Source organism: Rissa tridactyla, chromosome 6, assembly GCF_028500815.1.
Source record: "Rissa tridactyla isolate bRisTri1 chromosome 6, bRisTri1.patW.cur.20221130, whole genome shotgun sequence".
NCBI lineage: Eukaryota > Metazoa > Chordata > Aves > Charadriiformes > Laridae > Rissa > Rissa tridactyla.
Window position 1 is genome coordinate 71,941,551 of NC_071471.1, and position 26,468 is coordinate 71,968,018.

The 26,468-nt window shown below is 48.0% G+C and overlaps 1 protein-coding gene across 12 annotated transcripts in view; it reads left to right on the top strand.

Annotated features, from left to right (window-relative positions):
- The window catches only part of MGMT (O-6-methylguanine-DNA methyltransferase), a 202,007-nt gene that overhangs the window by 154,412 nt on the left and 21,127 nt on the right, over positions 1–26,468 (top strand). For 4 of the 12 annotated variants that reach the window (XM_054205613.1, XM_054205603.1, XM_054205605.1 and 1 more), the window contains exons 5-6: positions 9,817–9,956; positions 17,155–17,384. In XM_054205613.1, coding sequence (XP_054061588.1) covers positions 9,817–9,956; positions 17,155–17,286 — 272 coding nt within the window. In that variant the 3' untranslated portion in view covers positions 17,287–17,384. Of the gene's footprint in view, positions 1–9,816; positions 9,957–17,154; positions 18,281–21,538; positions 21,888–22,224; positions 22,350–23,310; positions 23,944–24,070; positions 25,753–26,468 lie in introns of those variants that run through there. The other 8 variants (XM_054205600.1, XM_054205602.1, XM_054205608.1 and 5 more) reach the window with 7 other exon arrangements.

Here is a 26,468-nt window from a genome sequence, read left to right on the forward strand (position 1 = left end):
TTTCAGGCGTTTCTGGTCTAGGAGCACTATATCATTTCTGTACTCACTGACTTAACTTTTTTAAGCTTTTTCCCCACCCCTCCCTTTTTAAGCTAAACGCTTAAAATGTTAAAATAATTTAAAATAATGAAAAAGATGTTAAAATAATTGACTTGAGCGGAAGGCGGAACATAAGCGTTGGTGCTGGGGGTGGGTTTTGTGCCTGCTGGGCCTCGCCGAGCCTCACCTGGGGAGAGCCCGTCGCCCCCCGCACCTCCGCCAGGCAAAGGACTCGTTTCTGGAGGCTCATGCTGCAATACTTCCCGGCAAGATGAGGTATGAGATTGCGTTCCCATGCGCCAAGAACGAGCCCGAGATCGTCGGAGCATTTATATTCGTGAGAGTGAAGTAACGCCGAACCTGGCTGGGCTTTCTGGGTGCCTTAAATGAGGAGATGCGGCCTTAACTCTTCGCGGTACCCATTTTCTTAAATCTGCTCGATGGCTGAAACATGGAAAACGGAAGCGGGAGGCTTTTTCGCAGCTTGGGTGTTGATTGGAATATTCGTGCAGGTGAAAAATTCAGCGGCGTTGGGTCTCCAGCGGCAGCTTTGGCGCGGGAAAGATGTGGATGGAGAACACCATGGCCGGGGGTGTCGTCACCTCCCGCTGTGCGCTGAAAGGGTTGGGGTGGTGAGAGACTCTGGGGGAAACTATTTATTGAACGTTTTTGCAGCTGTTTTCATCAAGCGTCGCCCTTGTTTGGTTGGTTTCTCGATGGAAGGAGGTGCCCGTTTTTAATGCGGGTGGGGATGAAGAGCGCTGGGCTCCAGCACGCTGCGGTGAGGAGGCCCTGCATCATTTACACGCATGGTGAGGGGGCTTGTCCCTCTGAACTTCCTCATTCAGTAATTCACAAGTGACACAACTTGGGTGATCAAAACAGGAGAGTGAAGCTCAAGAAGGAACTTGGGGTTTTCCACCCACGGGGCTTACAGGAGGCTGAGACGTGGGGAGATGCCCGCTGCAGGTCGTTACGAGTCGGTAACAGCAGTTAAATAAAGATGCTTGTGTTTATGGTTTGATTTAGCATCCTTGGGCCCAACGGCGACTGGGGTAGTGGCAGGGAAAAAAGGGAATGTAGGGAAACAGTGCTGGGGAGGAGGAGGAGGAGGAGGCGGCTGTCTGGATCTCTGAGTACAGGTGTGGTAGGGAAACCTTAGTGCAGGAAAATGGGTTGGATTCTCAGGAATCGGCATAGAACCGGTGGCAGAGAAAAATAAATTGTTTTTCTGCTTACCTCCACCCCCCTCAGCAATGTGAGACTTGCCTGCCACGTCCTGTTGGCTGGGAAGAGACGGGTATTTTCTCTGTCCCTTCATCCAGAGCATTTGTTCTCCTCTCCTGTAGCAGTTGCAGCTGGGTGTATTACCTGCAGCTCAGAGGATAATTAGGTGGCTCCTTCATTTAACTGCACGGCTGCTGCAGGCGGCTGCACAGATCACCTGGCAGGGGACGCTGCGCAAGGGCACGGTCTGCGCCGGGGCCCAGGAGGGACTTCTCAAGTGCTTTGCAATTCCCTCCATCCGAACCGGTCCGTGGGCTCCCAAACCCAGCCCCAGCCTGTTGGGGGATGTCGTGGCGAAGGCCGGTGTGGGTATTTAGCTTGGATCAAGTTGCTAATGCTTAAGGAGTTTGCATAAAACCTTCCTTGGGTTTGAATTTGGAAGTGGGGATCTGGGGAAGTTTGGACACGCCACAGACAGGGAATGAGCATCAACTCATTTCCATCCGCCCTAAAACTATCGTCTGCCCTTGCAAGTGCGTAGCAAACTGCTGTTAAAGCAAAAAAAAAAAAAAAAATGGGTCAGAGTATCAGTTACCACTGGAGTAAAACACCCACCGACTTCCAGGGAGTTTAACCTGCAGAAATACCGCTGGATGAGGTCCAGGGGGAGTTCCTTGCTTCTAAGGATAGAATTTGGCCCCACAACCCCTTCAGCAGTCTGAGGGGAGCTGCATTTAAAACTGTGTTAAACTACAGATCAGAAACAGCTCCCATTAATTGGGTTTTAACGTAGCTCGGCCACTTAATGCGAGCCAACCTGAACGTTATATATGTTAAAAGAAACCATATTGGTACATTTTTCACTTAAGTGATACAGGTGTATAGTATGTTTATACATTATAGTTGTGGGGTTTTTTTGTTATATTACATATTGCAAACACATACATACATAGGCATAAAAGCATTGCCAAAGCACACACACCCCCAGCCCACATTTCTGTGCTGCTCAGGAAGGGGAACATCGTGCCCTGTGGGAGAGCACGAGGTGACACCTGAGCAACATCGTCCAATGCTCTCGTCTGCCCTAATGGCTTTAATATGGGCTGCCCGGTATTTATGCCCTGATGTTTGGAATTGCATTAAGTCTTCAAACAAGGGCAAGCGTAGGGTGCTGCACCTGGGGAGGAACAACCCCCTGCACCAGGACAGGCTGGGGGTGACCTGCTGGAGAGCAGCTCTGTGGAAAGAGACCTGGGAGTCCTGGTGGACAACAGGGTGACCATGAGCCAGCAATGTGCCCTTGTGGCCAAGAAGGCCAATGGCATCCTGGGGGGCATTGAGAAGAGTGTGGCCAGCAGGTGGAGGGAGGTCATTCTCCCTCCTCTAGGTGAGGCCACACCTAGAGTACTGTGTCCAGTTCTGGGCTCCCCGGTTCAAGAAGGACAGGGAACTGCTGGAGAGGGGACAGCAAAGGGCTACGGAGATGATGAGGGGACTGGAACACCTCTCTTATGAGGAAAGGCTGAGGGATTTGGGTCTCTTCAGTCTGGAAAAAAGACGACTGAGGGGGGATCTTATCAACGCTTATAAATACTGAAAGGGGGGTGTCAGGAGGATGGGGCCAGGCTCTTTTCAGTGGTGCCCAGGGACAGGACAAGGGGTAACGGGCACAAACTTGAGCATAGGAAGTTCCACCTAAACATGAGGAGGAACTTCTTTACCCTGAGGGTGGCAGAGCCCTGGCACAGGCTGCCCAGAGAGGTGGGGGAGTCTCCGTCTCTGGAGACATCCCAAACCCGCCTGGACGCGTTCCTGTGCCACCTGCTCTGGGTGACCCTGCTCTGGCAGGGGGTTGGACGGGATGATCTCCAGAGGGCCCTTCCAACCTTATGATTCTGTGATTCTATTTGCTCACGCAAGTGTTTGCGCAGAGAAATTCAGAAGATAGTAGAGGAGGCAGAGCGGGGCTTGCGCTGGGGCAGAAACGGGCACTGCAGGGGCTGCTGCAAGGGCTTTCCTTCACCAAAGACCGTGCGTTGGAGGGAGCCCTGAAATTCAGCTGCTGTCAGTGCTGCCTGCTGGGGTGGTTTGGGCTTTTCAGTTTTTGAACATTAGTTTCGGACATCTACTGGAATGGTTCTGTAGTCGAAATGCACTGCAGTTGACCTTAATTTATCTGAAGATAGATGTAGAGTGAATGTAGAATGTTTTCTTTATTGTGGAAAAATGCAACATGTTTTGAGGGAATATCAACCCTTTAGTTGTGCCACAGAAATACGCGCTAGAAACACAACTTCATTGTTATGATCCATTGAGTAGGGGTATGCTTGTGAGAAAAAATAAAGTAAATAAATAAAAACGTAAAAAAATGTGATATGGCTGCAGTCAAGGTGTGATGTCCATGACGGTCCGGTGGCTCTGCCCTGCGGAGGGTGGCACAAAGAGGTCCAACTCCTCTTGGCCAGCGGTCCCATGGGGTCAGATCTGAACGAGATGAAGGGGATATGTTTAAGGTATAAATATTGATAGAAGAGGGGTAATAGCTTCCAACTGAAAGAGCGGAGATTTAGATATTGGGAAGAAATTTTTCGCTCTGAGGGTGTTGAGCCCCTGGCCCAGGTTGCCCAGAGCAGCTGTGGCTGCCCCATCCCTGGAGGGGTTCAAGGCCAGGTTGGACGGGGCTTGGAGCAACCTGGGCTGGTGGGAGGTGTCCCTGCCCAGGGCAGGGGGTGGCACTGGGTGGCCTTTAAGGTCCCTTCCAGGTCTAACTATTCTATGATTCTATGATTAATTTAGCTAATTAAATGCAATCATAAATAAGACAGAGTGTGGGAAACTATCGCATGAGTCGCCTGATCGATGCAATTATGGGGCGCTGGTGGGAAAGGATCAACGTGACGGTTACCACTTACAGACGTTGGTTTTGGAGGGGTGGGCAGAGCCTCGGTGGAGCCAGGCTGGGCAGGGGCAGAGTGGAAACCCGAGTCAGGCACCGGTACGAGCTCAGACGAGGCGCGTCAGGAGGGGAAATGGGTGCGCAGGGCACTGTGTGTCTGTGCTCAGTAGCAGACCTGATGAGCGAGTGAATTTTACGCTGCAAGGAAGTTTTCGGCAAAAATGTTTTAAAAAAAAAATAATTTTAGGCTGATGCTTTTAAGGCGGGGGATTTCCTTTAGGTCTGTGTCTTGTAAATGGCATTGCCACGTTTTTAGCTAAGGAATTTTCGTCTAACTGTATATCCATAATAAAGGGCACAGAGGAGCTCTCACAGGTCTTGGATTAACTAGAGGTGGAATTCAGGTAAATAAATTGTCTAATCCCAACATTATTTACCTGTTGGAATATGATTTTGCTGGAATTTTTGTCACTTTCATTTTTATAAATACATTTTTTTTTCTATAAAGTTGAGGATGGATTCTGTAAAGTCAGTAACAGATACTTTAAAATAGAATCATAGAATCATCGAGTGGTTTCGGTTGGAAGGGACCTTAAAGATCATCTAGTTCCAACCCCCCTGCCCTGGGCAGGGACATAATAATTAGATTATTTTTGCGTCTTCATTCATAAAGCTCGGTCATTCAGAATGGCCAGGGTCATTGCTTTGGTTCGGCTGTTTAGGCAATCATAAAGGTAAAGTTTAAGTGTATTATTTTCAGTTGGGCACATTCTGTCTCTGTAATATATCGATATCAGGCGTGCAGACAGCAACAAGGAAAGTTCATATTCTTTTCTCAATGACTTAGGCAAGATGGTTGCAGCACCCTGATTTCAAGCAGTCCTTCGTCTCTGTTGCAGTGAGATGTTTGGGCTATTTTAGGGGATACACTAGCACAGAACGGTCTAATCTATATTCCCAGTAAGCCTTTAATAGCAGCTAGTAATTGCATTTTTTACCGTAGAGTACCAATGGTCAGGGACTCGCAGACATTGTAGAAGGGAAGGAAAGCATTTCTTGATCTGCCTCATAACATGAGCAAAATACAATTAAACGGTTAAGAGACTTAGACAAGCATTTGTCTCTCTCACATATGCCGTGCTAGTTCAGTCTGGGACGGTGGTGATGGTTATTATTCAGTTTGCTGGGTAGGTGACAGCCTTGATACGGCTTTACCGGCCTGCTCCGTAGTGAAGGGGCTTCAAAATTGCTAAAAATTAGCACTCTTGCTTGTGTTAACCGTTTACACAGTAAAAGTTCTTCAGTTTGTATATGACTGTGTTCTTCCAAGGTCCAAGAGCCAAATTATGTTTCTGAGGTGGAAGCTCGTGCTGCTGTGGGAACTGCTGCTTTGTAGACAAACCGGAGTGTTTTTGCAGCGTTACGCTTGATTTTTTTATTATTTTTTTTTTTACCAATAGTGATAACAGGGAAAACTGATCAGTGTAAAAACAAACAATAAAGTTGTCTGTGCGGTACCCCAGACAGGCTGCGAAAGAGCTGGCGAGAATGGCTGAGTATTTATAAGTGTTTCTTTGCATTTGCAAAAACCCTTTTGGGGGCGGGGTGGGGGGAGAACAAAACGAAAACAACCAAAAATCCCAGAAAAAAAAAAAAACCACAACAAACAGAAAAACTAACGTTCCCAGCAATCGGGGTTGAGGAGCAGGGAAAAAAATGGCCTGTCTTGAACCGCTCTTAATCAGAAGGATGAAAGAGGATGTGAAATCAGACTGCGCCTCTCGCGACCCCCTCGTGCCCCACGAACGGAGCAGGGAGGGGCGGGGGGGGGCGGCAGGGTACCAACGATGGTGACTCCGCTCTTCCTCCCACCCCGTCCTGCCCCCAGCATCCGTCCTGCCCGGCCCGGGCGCTGAGCCCCGGGGTGGCACGATCAGTGCTCTGGCAGGGCGTTACTGGATAGTAGAGCAGGACTGAATTTCTTTGTGCTAATGGACGCCTTCAGCTAGAAGTTATGATACAGTTGGTGTTCAAGTAAACTTGATTTTCACTCTGTTATTCCCACGGGTGTAATGTGTCTATATGAAGAATATGTAGTCTAAGTAATAATACGTAATTATATAAGTAATATATATATTAATATATAATAGAGAGAGAGTAAAAAAATAGATAATATATTAATATGATACATATACGTAATATATAAGTCTAGTGGGCTGTTGCGAGTGACTTCTGAAGCATTTAGGCGTTAAGAGGAGCTTTGGGGTATGTCCTACTTTTTAACAGCTTATAACTTACCTGGAAATACTAATTTCAGATCAGACCTGGCGCCTCCGCCCTTGGCGTGGTGGTGCATTGCTTTGCCAGTTTGCCACGCACCTGGCAGTGTTGGCGGTAATGTGTGATAATGAGGGTTTTGACCAGTGGGTAATGCAGTGGTGGTGTCTGTAGGAGGAAAGCATCCAAGAAGTCTTTCACCCATCACCTGTTCAGCCTGGAGAAGAGAGGGCTCTGGGGAGACCTTAGAGCCCCTGCCAGCCCCTAAAGGGGCTCCAGGAAAGCTGGGGGCAAACATTTTATCAGGGCCTGTTGCAACAGGACAAGTGGGAATGGCTTTAAACTAAAAGAGGGAAGATTTAGAAGAGATACAAGGAAGAAATGTTTCACTCTGAGGATGGTGAGCCCCTGGCCCAGGTTGCCCAGAGCAGCTGTGGCTGCCCCATCCCTGGAGGGGTTCAAGGCCAGGTTGGACGGGGCTTGGAGCAACCTGGGCTGGTGGGAGGTGTCCCTGCCCAGGGCAGGGGGGTGGAGCTGGGTGGTCTCTAAAGGCCCCTTCCAACCCAAACCATTCTTTGATTCTATGAAACCCTCCCAACTACCCTTGCGGTCCCCGAGTGCTATGGACGTAGCAGCTGGAGGTGGGAATGGGTCTTCAGGGCTGTGGAGACCTCAAAACCCAACTCAGTTGCAGGTCTGTCCCTTCCCCATCCTTCAGTCCACCTTCACCCCTGCCCTGCCAGGGTGGTGTGGTATGTATTTGGATGTAAAATCTGATTTAAATGAGAAGTAGCGTCTAGCAACACAGGTTGCTGGCCATAACACGTGTTCCTTGGCAAGAGGACAGTCCAGAGCCTGGTCATAGGGAGGGAGTACGGACAGTGTAGGTGGGAGCAGAGGACAGAGAAAACCTCTGCTCTTCCCATTCCGATGATGTGGTTCAGTCCAGCCATCGCTCTGCTGGCATCTGCCACTCCGGAATGACGTGGGCGTCCTCAGCTCGCAGAGGTACGTAGTGAGAGAATTTGTGTGTGTGTGTGTGTGTGTTAATTTTTATGTGCGTATTTTACAGCACTTTATAATGATATTTAACAGCGTAAAGTGTTGGCACACGCTGAAAATTGGTGAAAGTTCAGCCATCTAATTTGGGCAGGTTATGCTTACAGGCACTCACACTTGCAGACAGTTTAATAACAGTATTTGGCACCGTCTCTTAGAGCTGCTTAAACTAATTAATGCATTTGCTCCCTACAGGATGAAATTGAGTTTTCAGATACATTTGTAAAATGATGTGCATGATTGCTAAATATTTCATTCTTCTGAACTATAACTTCGAGTGGTTTATGTGGGTGCAGAGACAGTAGATGTTCTCCCATGAAAAATGTCCGGTGGCTGTGGAGGGAGGATAATCTCTGCCCCGGCTTGCCAGAGGAGGGTCATCTCTGTCCCTCTCTCAGCCTGTGGAAAGGTCCCCAATAATTCGGGCATCGCTTGGCACAGGGGTGGTATTGCTGGGGGACAACGACTCTGGAGCTGCCCCCGCTTCCCCTCCTATTCCGACAGGTTTCCGAAAGTCACGGCCCCATCACGTCCTGCCAAAAAAGAGGGCAAAAAAGGGGACTTTCTGGACTCGGGCCCCGGCGATGCGCAGTCACTTCGTTGATTTAGAAGATGACATCAGGCAGTAATTCCCCGAGACCCCTGAGCAGGCGAGGTTAACACTCATCTTGCCGGCTTAAAAAGAAGGTTAAAAAAATAAGAAGGAACAATTTGATTTGAAACAAACCTTTCTGAAGGAATCACAGTAAACAAAATCTGTTTGCCTAAGGAAACCCTCCTAGCAATCAGCGAGTAACACAACTGCTTGTGCTAATGAACCCAAAGCTGTTAATGTGGTTTCTTCAGTTAAATTGATTCATGAATTTTGAAGAGAACATTATCTAATGAATTTTCTTTGAATAGAAAGCAATTAAAAGGACAAATCAGTCTGATTAACCCCAAAGTCACCCTACTGCCACAAATGGTGTACAGTTTGAAATTATATCATAAAAAGCTAGAGCAGATTTGCTATCTCTTTGCCCTCTACTAATCCATGTAAATTAATGAACAACAAAGTTAATTTCTTTGATGACCCTTTTCTCGTATCACCTGGATTATGCTGATGTTTAATTTGCTTAATGTTATAATAAAGACTAAACAGATTTTTTCAATGAAGTGATTATCATTCCCTTCAGTTAAGAAGTGATTTTTATTATTTAACACACACATAATGGTGTATGGGTTTCCTTTAAGAACAAAATCACGTTTCGCTATGTTCCTATGTAACGTAATCAATGTCTTTTTTGACAACTAAAGAAAGAAAATGTTTTTAATCAGTTTGTTTCTCTGCCAAAGCAGGAGACTGAAGCTCTCAGCTGGGGGAACGGGTTTCTTTTCCTTTTTTTTTCCTTTTTTCTTTTTTTTTTTTCATTTGCCAGCTTGCCCCTCTCCGTAAGTTATTCACCAGTTAGATCTTCAAAGCTTTTACGAGTGCCTTGGCAGAGCAATAGGTGTTCAACCCGACTAAAATCCAAACGCGACTACGGCTTTTCCTTCCTGTAAAATAATCCCGGTTTGGGAAGGGAAAACCCTGAGATGCCGGAGAAAGCTGGTCCTGGTGCGTTTGCTTATTCATTATTGCAGCAATTGGAACACTTAGAAGCAATTTGCTGGCGAATTAAAATTAAAATAATGGGAGATACATTATTTCTTTTTTTTTCTTTCTTTCTTTCTTTTTTTTGGCTTTTTTCCCCAGCGCCCGGTATCGTTAGGGCTGTGCCGTACGCCCAAGGTCACAGCGAGTCCTTACGTTGGGTAATGGCTGCGGTGCTGAGCAGTAGCTCGGGGGTCTCGGCTATAAAATGCAGTCAGGCAGGGTAATACCGAGTCCGCTGGCTCTAGGGCTTCTTCTGCCACGCGTCCCAGCTGAAGTTGGAAATTAGCTGGAGATGCCAGGGCTTTGTAAAATAGGTAGAGCCGGTTATTTCTTCCCTTTTTAATTTGACTCTATGCTAATTTATACTCTGCCAATTTAATGGAAAAACCACATTGTATGAGTTAACAGGATAATTGTACTCGAAGCAAATTAAAAATATAGGAAAATCAAAGCCTTAAATCCTTTTTTTATAGTGATCGGTTACTTCAAGCGCTCTCTCTAATAATCATGTATTTAAATGTAGTAATATAGGACACAATAACAGGACGGTGCATCGGGGCTGTTGAAATTTAAATTAGAGAGCTGCTATTGAGACTCCGCTTCGCGTTGGGTTTTTTGAATATTTCATCTCGGGTTTTTCCAGCCGCGCGTACAAACTGCGCTCGCTTCCTCTTCTGTGCAGATTCCTTCACCGGACAAGTGTTGCGGACCCTGTTGAGAGACGTGAAGTTTGGAGAGGCCGTTTCCTACAAGCGGTTAGCGGAGCTGGCAGGCAACAGCAGAGCGGCGAGAGCGGTGGGAGGAGCCATGAGGAGCAACCCCGTAAGTTCGTGTCAACTTTTAAATAAAGTTGATGGAAGACGGTGGATTTAGAGAGCTTTGCGGGCTAAATGTCATTAGATTAAATTTATCTGCTATGAAAACTGGTCTACCATGAGTAATAAGGTCAGTAAATGTTTTTAATCAGCAATAATGCACAACCCAGTTTAATGTGATTTATTCCCTACCATTTATGGTGTTAGATTTGAAAAAGAAACATTGCGCTTCTTTTAATTCGTCAGCCTCTACACACTTTGTTGTTCGCACACTTTCTCATATATTCTGAGGTGAGGGAAGTCTTTTATCCCCCAACATGGACACCATTTGGACAGGGTGTGAGTAGCTTTGGTCGTGCTAACAGCAGTCCATCCTCTCTGGCGTGGATAAGGTTTTGGAAATGTGGAAGAGGAGGGATTTTAAATCATGTATAGAATCATAGAATTTTGGAGCTGAATTTGGAATCGTAGGGTTTGGATTGGAAGGGGCCTTTAAAGGCCATCTAGTCCAACCCCCTGCCATGGGCAGGGACATCTTCAACGAGACCAAGTTTCTCAGAGCCCCGTCCAACCTGGCCTGGAATGTTTCCAGGGATGGAGCATCTCCCACCTCTGTGGCCGCACCAACCTCACCGTAGAAAAGTTTTTCTTTACATCTAGTCTAAATACTCATTCTTTTAGTTTAAAGCCATTCCCCCTTGTCCTATCACAACAGGCCATGCTAAAAAGTTTGTCGTCATCTTTCTTATAAGCCCCCCCTTTATGTACCGAAAGGCCACAATAAAAAACTTTGATTTCTATTAACATCACGGTGGCCTTTTTGGCTCCAACATATTTTCCCTCATTACCACTTGCCCTGGGCAACACGTGCCTTTCCATACCCGAATTCCTCTCCTCCTCTCCAGCGTTACACCTGCCGTAATCTTTCACCTCCTCTGTTGTTTTTACATTCCGTCCTCTCAGTAGGTCCTGTAATAAGGTACATATGAGACTGCAACGTGTAGTTGCAAAGTGGGTTAGAAAATCCGTTTTCATGAGAGCCGGTGGCTTTACATACAAACATAATAAAGGTGAGGATTTTTTTGCAGTTCCACATGCTATCTTTATATTTCTCCTCATTCATAAAATCAACCTGCATATTACGCATAGTTGACCTGCACATTCTGCCTCATAGGTCTGAAGGACCATGTAAAGATTTCTATGGGAAATAACAAGCAACACAGTGAATAGGTGCTCGCATTGAAGTACAAAAGGACGATGTGTGTGTTTGCGTGCGGAATACGCATGAAATCACAGATTAACTACCGGAGATGTGTAGTGATAAAAATGTGTTTTGGAACAGGCAGGGCCGTCATTACAGTACTGATTATTTTTTATCAGCAGCTTTCTATTGTGAAATATTGGGGCGGTATTCTATTAATACAGCTCTTTTTCCCTAAAGCTATACGTTATTATCTGTAACATGCTTAAAAATTTTCTGCTGGGGACAGAAAACACTGCAGCCGAAGTATGGGATGGGAAATAAGAATAATAAGATAGGACCCCGTTTAAAAAAAAATTGCAGTAGCTTTGCTGGGTATTTTCAGAACTATTTTCATCCTTCCTCACAGGGGAAAAAGCAGGAATTTTCACACCACAACCTGCTGTTACCGCTACTTTGGATGCTGCTGCTCCACTGCAGCCTGAGGGCAAAGCTGGGTACATTTCTAGGCGGTAGCAATTACATATCCTTTTGCACAACACTCTATTGTTATTCTTTGAGAACTGTTTCCTGTAGGTTTGCATTGTATTGCCTTATCTTAATGTACACCATATTATATTGGAAAGCATTCCATCATATTAAAATAGTTTGTATTGTCAAGTACAATACAGTGTATTGACGAAACGTAGCTTTATGCTGCTCCTATGTACTGTTTCATAGGAAAATCTGATATACGCTTAAAATATGAGGGTGTACTTCTTTATTGAGCTTAGAGGCTTAAACCCACTGGAGATGGTGGGAGTTCCTGTGGCAGTGTGCTACCTGCCTAGAATCGTAGGGTGCCCGGGAACCTTGCGCGTGTATAAACACACTTACAGTCGGTTTATCAGATGAGATATTGAGCTTTGAATCTAACTAAACAGTTCGTTAAACGGGACACGTCGTCTGGGCTGCGGCATCATTAACGTCCCGGCGCAGAAGGCAAAGAGCGGTGGCGGTAACAACTGCCGCACGTCCAGCCCCGGCTTTGGGCGAGAAACACTGGCTTTGAGGAGCAATCACTTTGACATTCTTCCAGAAAGACAGTGTTTTGTTAAGCAGCAGATTAGTGATTTTTGTCTGCAGGGGAGAAGCTGAAACTAGTGAATGCTTTTGTTGGGCATGTGAAATAAAAGTGAGTATTTCTGTTAAGGACTGGGGCAGAAGCTGTGCAAAACAGCAAAATCAGAATAAGTTTGCACCTTGAGATGCTTCCTGTGATTAAAGGACTAAATTATAAACATGATGCCTACATCATAAACATGATTTAATGGGGACAGTAATAACAGTAAAAATGAGCATTTGAAGTAAAACCAAGCCTGGCATTGCTTTGTTGCTCGAACACGTTGATATAATGCAGTATCTCACCTTTTCCCACAAAATACCAGAACATTTCTCCCTTCTAGAGATCAGTGGTTGGTCTTTAATTTTGGACGCGCGCGTTCCACAGGTTTCCCTTTGTAGTTGGGTTGCTTCACATAATTCATACGATGACCTTCAACTTTATGAGAAGGTGGAATAGGTGCCAGCAGCAGCTGAAAGGTGCGACATCTTTGCCTCAATTTATGCCAAGGACATGGCGGGGCTGGCTCACCTTTCGTAAGAAAAACTTCAAATAGTTTACTGCGGTTCAGATTGATTGCAAGGTCTGTGGTCCTCAAAGGGAACCCATAAAGTTCAATTAAAAATCTCATTAGACTACTATAGGAGGATCAAAAAGAAATCACAGAGACTCATGGGAAATGGCGAATGTTGGGCTGATTAGTCCAAGGCCATCCTAAATGACTGTTCTGTGCCTTAAATAAGACGTCTTCAGCGCTCTGTTGACGGCGGTCGTAGCGGCGTACGTTGTTTTTTATCTTCTCACGGTTGTGTTACGCTTTAGGCTAAAGCCCAGCCAAGTGTGCGACTGGACGCTGCTGTCCCTCCGTCCTACGCCAAGGGTAGTATTCAGCCAAAATGTTTTAAACGTCGGAGATCGGAAGGAGTAACGGGGCATTTAGAAGTATGGATGTGAAACGTTGGGGACACCTAAAACTAATTGTGCGTTAATTCCGGGGGTGGCCAACAACAGCCCGGGCCCCGGGCTGGGACACCTCGCTTCTGTCGAGGGAGAGGGGGAGAAAAAGGCACAGGACATGAGCAAACCGAAAGGTGGTTTATTTGTGAAGCGTGGTGCTTCTTGTTGTGTGTTGTAAGGGGGTATTTCAGCTGTTTCCATTCCGGCTGGCCGGGTGTTGACAGTTGGGCAGGTTCTGGCGGTCCCCAGCCCCTCCGCAGGGTGGTGGGACGGGGACGGGCAGGTTTCCCGCGCCTCCAACGGAAAACTCCTAACGAGCGGAGCGTGGCCGCGCTCCATCCTCCGACGGAATTTGCTAAATGCACTTCAAAGGCGATCGATGCCTCGCGCGGGGAGGTTTTTTTCCCCACCATTTTTTTTTTTTTTCCCCTCTTCCCTAAACAAACGCGTTCTCGAGGAGTTAGTTTATTCACAGATTGCCACGAGCGTTAATGACCGCCCCAGCCTTGTTCTGCCACTCACCCAGATGGCTGTTGATAAAGATTTAGCATCATGTTCCGAGTGTCAGGGCTGTCAGTAGCGCTGAACCATTTGACCAGAAGAAAAAACGCACAGGGAGCTATTGATTACAGCTTCTCAGTGTCACTTGTTCACCAGGATTTAGGTATTGATGAGGCTGCGAGTGAAAACAAGCTCTTTCCCTTGTGGGCCTCTCCCCAGAAGAACAAAAGCAAAGTTGGAGAAAATATTCAGCCGGTGCCCGAATCAGAGGGACTCCGTTATTGATCTGAGGGTCCCTTCATGTTTATTTTGTTGTTGTTGTTGTTGTTGGAGACAAATCTGTGGGTTTGGAAGTTTCGTAGCGTTGGAGGTAGGGTGTGTGTAAGTGATGGATTCGCGTATGAGATGAATTAGATTTCACAGCGTGAAGATTTCAGCGGAGCTATAATATTATGAGCTGCTTGGTTATTGATAAAAATTACATTAAATGTAGCCGAGGCATTAAAGCTCCAGACTAGGGTAGTACTCCCTCTAAAATGTCCTTAGGGCCCTAATAAATTTTAGCAGGTTTAATTATTTTAGGAGCCTGAAAGTTGTCACCACAATTAAGCCAAACTGAAGCAATATTCAATATTTCTAAATTACGGCGCCGATACAGCCTTTGTACCGCGTTTTCTTTTCCATCCGATGCTGCAGAGGGTGATGTACGGGCGCTCGCGTGTGTTAGGACAGACGCGGTATGAAATTCTTTATTTCGGGCATGGAAAAAAGCTGCATTTATTGCAAACCTTCCTCTTCTTGCACGATGGTGACCCTCAGCTGCGCATCCCTGAGTTTGTGAACGGCTCCTGCGCTGACCTGGGACCATCCAAGACCCTGCGTGGTGTGCCGGCTCCCGCCACCTGAAAGTAAAGTCCTTTTTTTTCCCCATTTGGGCACACCTTCCATTTTCTCGCAAAATTTAGCAGGAGAAGCCATCAACTCACAAAATTCCCCAGAGCAGGGACCCCCCAGGTTTGAGTGTCTTGCAGGGAACTGGCTCAGAAAGAGGGTTTGGCCCTGTCTGTAGCGAGATTTATAGCCTTACCGTCAAAATATCCTGATTTACTCTATATATATTTAAAAATTGCAAATTAACATTGGAGATTTTTTATAATGTATTATTGTGGCTTGTTATGGCTTTGTCACTCAAGAAAATCTGCCTGCAGTAACCCGTGCGCGTGGGTTGGAAAGACGGAGACACCCCAAAACAGCAAAACGCTTGCAGAAACCCAACTTCTTTAAAGAAGCCATAAAGCAAGCGCGGGATGGCACGGGCTGGAGTAAGGATTTTGTTGGTACTCACTGGAGTTTGTCACGGGTGTATAATTCACTTGTGGCATCGCCAGCTCCAGATAAAGCAGCTATTAGAAGCATTTTTTATTAAACCTTGATTAACAACAAGCACCTATGTGTATTCCCGTTTAATGTGATAGCCTGTGGGCTCAGGCCGAGGTTTTAAATGCCAGCCATTGAAATTACCTAACAAAAACAAAAGAATCCCCCCCAAAAACCCCAATTTACAAAGGTCTGGCCAGTAGCTGGCCATTCGCTTTGGGGTCTCTGTGTCCCAGGCACAGCTTGAACGGTACTGAAATAACTATTAACTGGGATTAAAATAAGTCAGTGTGAAGTACTTAATTTGTCTGCGTGTCTATATATAAATAAATTATACTCTCTGACTTAAAATACCCAAATTTGTGAAAACTGCACTTTTTAGTGAGTTACTGTTTTCACAGCTCTATCATTGCAATCGAGTTACTATGCAGTTACCAAAACACATACGGCGTGATTAGAGATGATGTATTGCATTTTTTATGGTGTGTACTTCAACTATGATAATCACCTGTAATAAAAAAAATAAAAAAAAAACACCCCGCGTTTATGTACTTCTCTACATTATCAGTCCATTATGTAACTTCTTGCATTGATTTTTCAGAATCCGTGACATTTGGCTATAAATGATACAAAGTAGAAGGCAGGAGGGAAAAAAAAAAAAAAAAAAGTTCTTGAATTGGTTAGGTGTGAATTAACTCACTCCTGTTGTACGTTTTAAAAATTCACAACCCATTTTGGATTGACTCGCTGTTAAATAATAAATAGCGCCTTGTTCTTCTCCAGGATTTTTCAGCGGCGCGCGGAGAGGTGCTGTGGGGAGAGGAGGAGAGTCTGCCAGGGGAGCGGGGCGCGGGAAGCTCCATCCTGCAAGCGCTTCTTCTCGGTGCTCTGGTTTCCCCCAGGAATGCGGCCTCTCCTAATCCTGGGATGATAATTAATGGTGGTCCCATACCTCTGTCAGCCCGTCCTTCTGTGTCTCTGGGCTCTGCGGGGCCTCGTCACCCACCCTGGGCTGCTGGAGGGGATGGCATGGGGCAGGAACATCAGCTTCTTGCAGAGATTTTGTATAGGGGGGGTTGTATATGGGATTGTATATAGAGAGTCACAGAATGGTTTGGGTGGGAAGGGACCTTCCAGCCCACCCAGTGGCACCCCCTGCCCTGGGCAGGGACACCTCCCACCAGCCCAGGTTGCTCCAAGCCCCGTCCAACCTGGCCTTGAACCCCTCCAGGGATGGGGCAGCCACAGCTGCTCTGGGCAACCTGGGCCAGGGGCTCACCACCCTCACAGCAAAGAATTTCCTCCCAATATCTCACCTAAATCTCCCCTCTTTCAGTGTAAAACCCTTCCCCCTCATCCCATGGCTCCCCTCCCTGCTCCAGAGTCCCTCCCCAGCTTTCCTGGAGCCCCTTGAGGGACTGGAAGGGGCTGGAAGGTCTCCCCGGAGCCTTCTCTTCTCCAGGCTGAACCCCCCCAGCTCTCTCAGCCTGTCCCCACAGCAGAGGGGCTCCAGCCCTCCCAGCATCTCCGGGGCCTCCTCTGGCCCCGCTCCAACAGCTCCGTGTCCTTCTGCTGTTGGTGCCCCAGCGCTGGAGGCAGCACTGCAGGGGGGTCTCACAGAGCGGAGCAGAGGGGCAGAACCCCCCCCTGGCCCTGCTGCCCACGCTGCTGGGGATGAGCCCAGGCTGCGGGGGGTTTCTGGGCTGCCAGCGCACGTTGCTGGGTCGTGTTGAGCTTCTCATCCCCCAGCACCCCCAAGTCCTATGGGTGTTACACTTTTAAGACTTCACATAATTTTTATATATTAAAATTTCCATGCATACTTATTTTTTCCTAAGAACTGGGTTGATCTTCCCAGTGCTCAGCACTGTTACAGACAGGAATGGCCCCGGTGCCACCACTGCCGTCCTTGGCCATGGCCAACGCTCCACCAGGGTGGTCCTCGACGTGGCTCCTTCCATCCCTGTCCCTCCTGGTCTGGCGGCCGACGGCTCCTGGTTCAGTGGTGGATTTCTGGGCGTTTTCCCTCACCCTTTGCTCCCTTCCTTATTTTTGTGTGTTTTGCAGATCCCGATTATAATCCCGTGCCACAGGGTGATTTGCAGCAGTGGGCGGAGCGGCCACTACGGAGGAGGAAACCTTATGAAAGAGTGGCTTTTGTCGCACGAGAAGCTCCAGAAAGAGAAGATCGCATATTGATGCGGCTCAGCCACGGCTGCTAACCAGCCCAGACGCACCGCCGCCGCCACTTGGCTTATAACAAGCTCTCCGAGCACCCAGCAGAATTCAGGAAAATGGTAAATATTTGAGTGACACAGAAATATAATGCAACATCCGAAGTGAAATGTGTGGTGGCACCACTATATTAAAAAAGCGGGATGCGTCCTGGGGGATGCAGCTCGTCTGCCCTTTCTTGTTTTTACATTTTACAGCAGAATGACTACAGCCGTCCAGGCCTGTTGTGCATGGATTTTTGTTCCCATCCCCAGTCCTGTTTTGTTCTATTTTTAATGTCCATTAAAGCAGGGATAAGGGGGTGGGAGGGACGTCGCGAATGCTCGTCCCTGCCCCGCCGAGCTGGGATTTACCCCGACGGGAGGTGACGGAACGCGCCGGGATGGATGCAAAAGCCAGCGGCTGTTCAGCTGCTTCTTCCCGGCTTTTCTTTTCAATTCCTAAAGACAGGAATCAAATTTTTGCCCCTGTGAGTGGCGCGAAAAGCGGCCAAGAGAAGCTGCTGGCAAGTTGTATGAAAACTATATTTTAAATAAGCAGTTTGATTAGCGCGAGTTGGGCGAAATATTGACAAGCTCACCGTAGTTGCCTCTTTATCAGCAGCACGTTTCCTTTCGTCCTTTGATTATTTTTTTTCCTTTAGATTTTTCGCGTTTCTCTGTTAGGCGAAGCTTTGTTTCCCGTAGCCTCTCCGTAGAAAGGATTCGAGTGTTGAAGAGATGTTAAAGCCAAGTTTGGAGGTGGTTTAAGCAGGGTTCTCTGCAAGTGCGAGCCACCAGGAGCTGAAATTTTCAGTATGGGAATCGTAAATTCTAACATGGAAATACTGATTTTTTTATGTGTTTTATCATATTTTCATAGATGTCTCTTTAGAAAGGCCGCTGCTAACCCAGAAATTATTGTGTTACGATGCGTTAGTTAATATAGCATTATTGATATCTCGGAATTACTTCAATAAAAAAACTGCTTTGCATGTGCAAGTGTCTTTGTGTATGTTTATAAATAAAACACAGTATATGATATATGGAGAAAATAAACTATACCCAACTGTACAATATAAAGCTGTATTTTTATCAAGGGTTTCTGGTGGCAATATAAACCACGAAAGCAAAGCTCAAGTGGTTTGTACGTGTCACCAGAACCCCGAGATAAAAATATAGCCTTATAATATGTACAGTTTGGGTGTATTTTATTTTTTTTTTATAATACATGCCACCAACAAAAGAACACGGTAGCAAACGTAAACTTTAACCTTTCTGCCATTTACATCCCGCGCTGGTTTTCTGCAGGCATTTGCTTTTTCAGGGCTGTGTCTCTGGTGTCGCAGGTAGGGTGACGCTGAGCGCGGGGTTCCGGGCGGTGACACCTTTCCAAGGCAAACACCTGCTTTTTCGCCAAATCCTGGTCTGGCTCCGAGTTTCTGCAGCGGGGACGGAGGGCACCGGATGGGCAGGGACAGGTAGGGACAGGCAGGGATGGGGTAGGCAGGGACAGGCAGGGATGGGGCAGGCAGGGATGGGACAAGCAGGGATGGGACAGGCAGGGATGGGGCAGGCAGGGATGGGGCAGGGATGGGGCAAGCAGGGATGGGGCAGGCAGGGATGGGGCAGGGATGGGGCAGGGATGGGGCAGGCAGGGATGGGGCAGGGATGGGGCAGGTAGGGATGGGGCAGGCAGGGATGGGGCAGGGATGGGGCAAGCAGGGATGGGGCAGGCAGGGATGGGACAGGCAGGGATGGGACAGGCAGGGATGGGGCAGGCAGGGATGGGGCAGGGATGGGGCAAGCAGGGATGGGGCAGGCAGGGATGGGACAGGCAGGGATGGGGCAGGGATGGGGCAAGCAGGGATGGGAAAGGCAGGGATGGGACAGGCAGGGATGGGGCAAGCAGGGATGGGGCAGGCAGGGATGGGACAGGCAGGGATGGGGCAGGGATGGGGCAAGCAGGGATGGGGCAGGCAGGGATGGGACAGGCAGGGATGGGGCAGGCAGGGAGAGGCGGGGATAAGCGGGGGGACAGACAGGGACGGGCAGGGATGGGCAGGGAGAGGCAGCGGTGCCCGCGCTGCCCGACAGAGGGCGCCCCGGCGCAGGGGACGGGGCTCCTCCGTTGCCAGGACCCGCTCCCGCATCAGCAGCAATTGGCAAAAATCTTGTTTTGGTTTGGTTTGGTTTGGTTTTTTTTTTAAATTACATACCAAATAAAATAACGCCCAGAAACAGGAGGGCTCCGGTTGGGTTCGTGCCTCTCCGCCGCTGGGGCCTGTCCCCTGCCCGCCAGCGGGGACCAGGGGAGACACCGCGCGCAAGAGGAGGTGTGAAAATACAGGTGTCGCAGGATCTGTCCATAGAGACAAAAGAAAAAAAGAAAAAGAAGAAAAGAAAAAGAAAAAAAAAAAAACACGAAAAAAGGGAAAAAAGAAAAGAAAAAAAGAAAAAACCCCACTGGCAGAAGACAGCTCGGTGCTTTTTCGCCCGGAATTGGGTTCCTCTGCGCTATCGAGTTTCCCCGGGCTCGGCCTCGCCGCGCTTTGAAGGTCTGACATTGAGCCGGGGCGCAGCCAGGCACGACAGCTGGCCGGGCAGCGGCTAATGCCCACACATGCTGCTCCAGCCCATTTCCAGAGACCAAGATAATGAAAGATTCAAAAATAATATTTGTTTTGGCGGAACTACATTTATAAATGAAATAGATGCCCTTGACCGTGGAAGAAACTGGATTTTGCAGTGGGTCGTTCTCTTCCTCCCCCCTCTTTTTTTTTTTTTTTCCCATACAAACCAGGCTCTGCAGCGGGTCTAAGGCCAACAGAAATATTTTCGCAGGACTATGCTGTATTTCCTGCATCAGATTTACAGCAGAATTGCAGCTACACTGGTCGTACTGTTTTACGCCGGAATGAAAAAATGCAGATTACATCCCATGTATCAATAGCAAATGGAAAAGGGCCCCAGGCTCAGGGATTGTTACAGATCACTTTCATGCAGGCAGAGTTTGCAACGTAATGAGCTCATACTGGAAGCATCTTAAACAGAAAACCGATTCATTGTCGTGCTGGGGACATTTTTAGATATGCACCCAAATTTTCTTCTCTCATGCAACCGCTTCGTTTGGAATTAGAGGAATTCGTCATCTGATCAGGGCGCGAAAGATTTGGCCCATAAAGTTTCCCTTTAATTTTTCTAAGCAGTTCTCAAGCGCCAGGCACTTTTTAAGTGGCACTTGATATGTGCTGTATCAGTCGAATAAGGGACGGTGACGCAGTTGCTAGGACCATTTCCAAGTGATATTAAGTTATAGGCAAGGAGCAGTAATGTTAAACTACTGTTCCTGTTAACGCCACCCATCGTTATTTCTTCTAGAAATACCACAGATTATTACATTTGAAAATTTTTCCCCATGTTTCGCCAAATTTTAAAATTAGAATATTTACGGTAGGCGTTGCAGCCAGGTCACAGAGATACACTTGGTATTAAAATGTTTATGTGCTGTGAAAGGTGGTGCTGGAGATCTGCTTCTTTAAGGAAAATGCAGTAAAAGAATAAACCTGTAGGAAGATTGCTTAAAAACTTAAAGCGCAGTAATCCAAGGGGAGTCCTGTAAGATTTATGTACTATTTCAAGAGTAATTTCTCAGTAAGAATCTTATAGGAATGTAAAAATCCTCAAAGAATTGCATTTACAGATTTAATTGTAATGCCTTTTATACTCCTACAGAAATTGAATGGAAATCCCGTTCCCAGGCTTCTCTCTCCGCCTGCCCTGCCCTGGCGGAGCGGCTGTACCCTCCGCTCCGTGCTGCTGCGGCCGGCTTGGAAAACAATGGAAAATATTACTGACAGTGCCCTCACTTGCCATTAAAGCAGACAGGATATTTCAGTTACGCTGATGTGCAAATACAGCTTGTCAAAGGGCTTGGTGCTATTTTTGCTTCAAATAGCACGCGTAGGGTATGAGTAACAACTAAATACGCTTAATTTGTGCCTTGGAAAAGCATTTTTGCTGTTTTTTTTCTCTTTCTTTCTTTTTTTTCTTTTTTTTTCCCCAGAAGACCTGCCCTAGCAAAACCTTTAATCTCTCCCTGTCCTTAAATCTGGGATTTCCGGATGATTGGCTTTTAATATCGCTGGTTTTGTTGCGCGCCATTTTTAGCGAGGAGCAAATCCGATTTTTTTAAAACTTTTTTCTCCAGCGTTCAAAACCCATTTTTTTCTCCGCAGATTCTTATCATAGGGCGGGTGAGGAGGGGGCACGCTTGGCCCCATCGCTGCAGACTGACGGCTGACGGAGGGAAGCCACCTCCACTTTACTCCTTCCCAGTCCGGGCGTGGATGCGGTGATGGAGAGGGATCTCCCCCCCCAAGCCTGATCCAGACCAGCCCCCGGCCCGTGTGAAGTAACGTGTGGGTGGCAGCCGAAAGCGGGGCCGGGGGCCGGAGGAGCCGTCGGGGGCCAGAGGAGGTGCCGGGGGCCGGAGGAGCTGCCCGGAGCTGACGTCGGCGGCAGGCGATGGGTCTGGGCTCCATCAGCGGCGGCCCGCGGGGCGGGATGCAGGAGCCGGACCACAAGGTGAAAATTGACGCGAGCGCGGGGCACTGGCAGCGCCTTGGGTTGATGAAAGGATGCTGTTAACAAGCCTTTACCGTTTCTCATTAATGGCCGGGTTGGGGCGTTGGGTTTTCTTCATTGAAAAAAGCCAGAAGACAGAAATTCCACCTGGGCAGCAATCAAGATCGATCCCGTACGCTACGTTTAGTTATCAATTTTTAAAACCTCTTTAAGTGCCTTATTTAGTTATTTTAAACAGAGCTTTTTATTTGCTGCAGTGAGTAGTCCTTGAGCGTGGCAGAGCGTGGGGCACGACTCCTGGGCTCTGCTCCTCAACCAAGCTTCATCCAACCTGCAGGAAGGCGGGCGCTGGTCCATCACCTCCGCCCCGGCCGTGGATGCTGCGAGGGGCCATGACAGCATACAGACTCCATCAATCCAGACCTGTGCTGCCATTACCTAGCGTTTGTTGTTTGATGTGACATTGCTCTTCTTTTGCTGAAATTGCTGCTGCACATGTCGCGCGGGTGCAGTAAGTGGAGTTCAATAAGGGGAGCTCTTGCTCGCCAAGGCGGCGCGGGCTCCACGTGGGAGGAAGCCGAGGGTCGGGCCCCGCGCGGGGGCTCGTCCCAGCCCGGCCCCAGGCAGCCCCCGAGGGTGGGGGTAACCCGCGTTGGGCACCCACGGAGGTCAGACGGGCTGAGGGAGGCGGCGTTTAATTAAAATAGCCCTCGGCGCGACCCCAGGTGCGGAAGTAATGGTGGTTACTGGGAAAAACAGCTGCAACCCTTTTATCTAAGGAGGAGCAACCTTGCCGTGATGTAATTTTCCCTTTCCACCGAAGGCCCAGATGACCTAATTCCACATAGAAACTCATGTCTCGGCCCCACGTGGGCCATTGCAGCCACTCTCTGATGGGCGCCCGGGGTTGCCCCCGGCTCCGCTGAGCCCTCGGCACGGCCACGGAACGAGGGCAAGGCACTGGGAGCGGGGTTTGATCCAGGCTTGGCTTAAATCTCAAACTCTGGCAAGCAGAAGGAAAACCCATTGTATTTCCAGTGGCGCACGCTGGGATGTTTTGAAAAATTTCTGCTTGTATTTACTGACTTCGCTACCATGGCTCAGCTTTCCTGGGAAGTTCAACGCTGATTATGGCCCAGAATTTTTAGAAGTGTAAGCCTCGAACATGGTGCTTATTGCTGCTTTTATTCACCAAAAACGTTTTATATGCTTTTGACACTACCACCAGCGTGATGCCTAAATGCAGGTTTAATTTTAGGGGGCAATGGGCAAGCAGAGGTCTTTCAATAGTTAAAATGCGCGGTACAATGAAATGATTCCTTCATAATGCCCAGCAAAAAAAATACCTTTGTCCTTTCTGAACGAAGCGCTTACTTACAAACATGAATCTAATCACAAAACCGTTTTGTCTTTTTTGTTATAGATAATCTTCTCGTAAGAGACCTGGGGTGGCACCTCACCCCAAGCGGGCCTGCCCTGGAGTCTCTCTAGGTAGAGCCCTCAAGAGATTCCGAGGTTTGTAAGAGCTGATAGAATATTGCGGCGTGAGCTCTTGTACCGAATCGTCATTTACACCTGGCGTTGTAACGATGTGATAACGAACTTTGTGTTCTCCAGCCGGAATATGGATGACGCCTGAGTACTCAGCTGGGACGGCTGGGAAGCAGCCTGCTGCCCCCGTCCCCCCTTTCCCCTTTGACGGGGTTGCGCGTCCCGGTGCCCCCCCGGTCCCGGGGAGCCCGTGCTGCGGGCGGTGGAGCGAGGGGGAGCGGAGGAGAGGTGATCCGACAGGCCACCGCTGTAATTCGCAGGAAAACAGGAGAGAGCACGTCCCGCGGCGGTCCCGGCCCTCGCCCTCAGCAGCCCCGGCAAGGACCCGGCGAGGTCAGGACTGCGCGCGAAGGAAAGAGAGAGAAAACGCTCTTTATTTTACCTAGAACCTGCAGAAAGCTGCCCTTAACACAGCCCCTTGGGCCCAGCTGCTAGAGCTGTTGCGTCGCTTTGAAAGGCTTTCTGAAGCGCAGCCTTATTTCGTAGAATTATTTTGGAGGGAGGAGACCACGTGTGTTGGAACCCCTCTTTGCGAGAAGCTGTGACCAAACCTCTGACCGATGCCGGATTTCCACCGATGGGGGGGTTTATTTGGGCTAGGGTGGGTTTTTAAACATTTATCCAAATAGCATCATCCTAAATGCCCTGCTCAGCGGATCGCTGTTCACAAAGCGGAGATGCTGGGCACTGGCCCAGGTTGCCCAGAGCAGCTGTGGCTGCCCCATCCCTGGAGGGGTTCAAGGCCAGGTTGGACGGGGCTTGGAGCAACCTGGGCTGGTGGGAGGTGTCCCTGCCCAGGGCAGGGGGTGGCACTGGGTGGGTTTTGAGGTCCCTTCCCACCCAAACCGTTCTGTGATTCTATACAGCCACTTCAGGAGGCACAAGGCGCACCTGCGGTTTGGAGCAGGAGCAGTCGAAGTGGCTTAGTAGGGGGGATCTCAACCTCTACCTGTCAAAATGTCCAATTTTTGATAGGACACACAATTCCTGCCCTCGGGGCTGTTGGCCTTTTTATTTTCTACCCCTGCAATAGGCCCCGGCAAGCGACGAAGATGAGCCCCAGCCCCTCTCAGCGGTTGTGATGGATGAGCAGCATAGGGACGGGATTACATCACAGAATATCGCGGACAAATATAAAATTATTCTGATTTTTATTTATAAAATGACGTCAGCAGATCGCATAGATTTCTCCTTGCAGTAGACAGCAGGCACCAAAAAAATGGGACAGGTACCCCGAATAGCGGAAGGCAAAGGGGTGCTAACACCAGCACTGGGTACAGACCTCACGCTAACGGCACCCTACGAGCGATGGGAGGCGAGTGTCCACTCCCATATCGCGGCCTGAGGAACTTCCCTTACAAAGAATTCTGCGAAGAGTTGTATTTAACGTGGGCAAAATCGTACTGGGAAGTAAAAGCAAAAAAATTGAAATGAAACTGGTTTATTGTTCATGAAAGTCACTTCAGCCACCGCCGATGCGTTTTGCAGCAGAGATTATTGTGCAAATGCAATCAAGCGCAGAAAGGACGGCACTGGAACGAAGTTTGAACCTCCGAAAATGGCTTGAATTGGAGATCACCTCTGCAGCCACAGAAGCTCAGGAAGCTGCAAACTCAAGAAATGTTTATGTGCTCCGAAAACTATTTTACAGCACGTTTGTCCTCTAAAAGGAGCAGACTAAAGCCGTCCTGAGTTATTGAAGACATCACTGTTTTGAGAACGAGCAGACCGTTAATTGACCGGTTTCTTGTCCCCAGCTCAGTAATCAGTCTTCCCGTGCCGCCGCTCCTGATGACCAGCGAACTGTCTCCAACCTTCTGGTTGTCAAGAAAATTGTGACAAGGCAAATGTCAGATCATGTGGAGCCTTCTGAATTTTTTGACCCCTTCAATCTGTTTCCCAACCTGGGTATGGCACAGAAGCTGTGTTGGACTAATTGGTTGTCTCTTTTCTCCAGGCAGTGGATAAAGTCCAGGTACATAATCGCACTCTTTTAGATGAGCAGCATCCTCTCTTTCACAGTCTTACGTCCTTATGTCAACCACTGCAGGATTGCGCTGGGAAAGTGCCTTTTTTTGCCAAAGCTGGAGCAGAAGATGTTGAGGTCCTACAGTGTTTTATCTGCTGGGGTTCCTGTGCCGCTGGTTTGGGCAGCACACAACGGAGGCGGCAGCGTATCTATGACTGTTGCAAATAAAAAGAAGTCTGATTCATCTTCACCAAAACACAGAATATCTCAGCTGCTGGGAGGAAACGACAGCTTGAAAACGTTGCACTTCCATTTTTCGTTTCAACCAGTGTGCTGCGCTTTGAGGTAGAACACTCGGTGTTTGAAATGACCTACATACCCATTGATCCCGATTTCACCGAATTGCCCTGCTCTGTGCTCTGTAGCTGTTATCCTGAACAGTTGTTTTCTTGGGCTTTCTCTTAAATTGTTTCTTGCCATTGGCAGTAAAACAATATGGGAATTGTGGAGTTATAAACCATAGAGACCGTTTTCTCGGGAAAATTTGAAAAATTCTGTTTGGGAACTACAGGGGAAAACTCTATGAAAATTCAGATTCCAGTCCTCTTTCCAGTGTCATGCAGCTTGGTTTTTTTTTCTTTTGTAAAGCAAAGGCAGGTTAATAGCATTGGTTTCAGAAGGAAATGTTATTATTTTTGAATGGTTCTTGCTATTTGCCCAATATTTGGGGATACAGAAGAACCCTGGGGAAAAGCCAGAACTCTTGGAGAGCACCAAAGCTTTTTTCAGATGATTGCTCATTTAGGGGTTGGAGTGCATCACATTTCCTACATCTCTGCCAATTGCAATATTTGATTGTCAGGATTCAATCAGACTTGGGTGATCTGGGGAGGAATTCAAATAGAGATGCTAAGGCATGCTGAGAAGCAGCAGTGTTGGGTAAAACTGCCAGGGAACCTCGGAGCCAAATTGTCCCCGGACTTCAGAAAATGGCATGTTGTAGTTGTGCGTTACTGGCTGCCTTTTGCCATTTAATGCCAACAAACGTGGGCCTTCGTGCG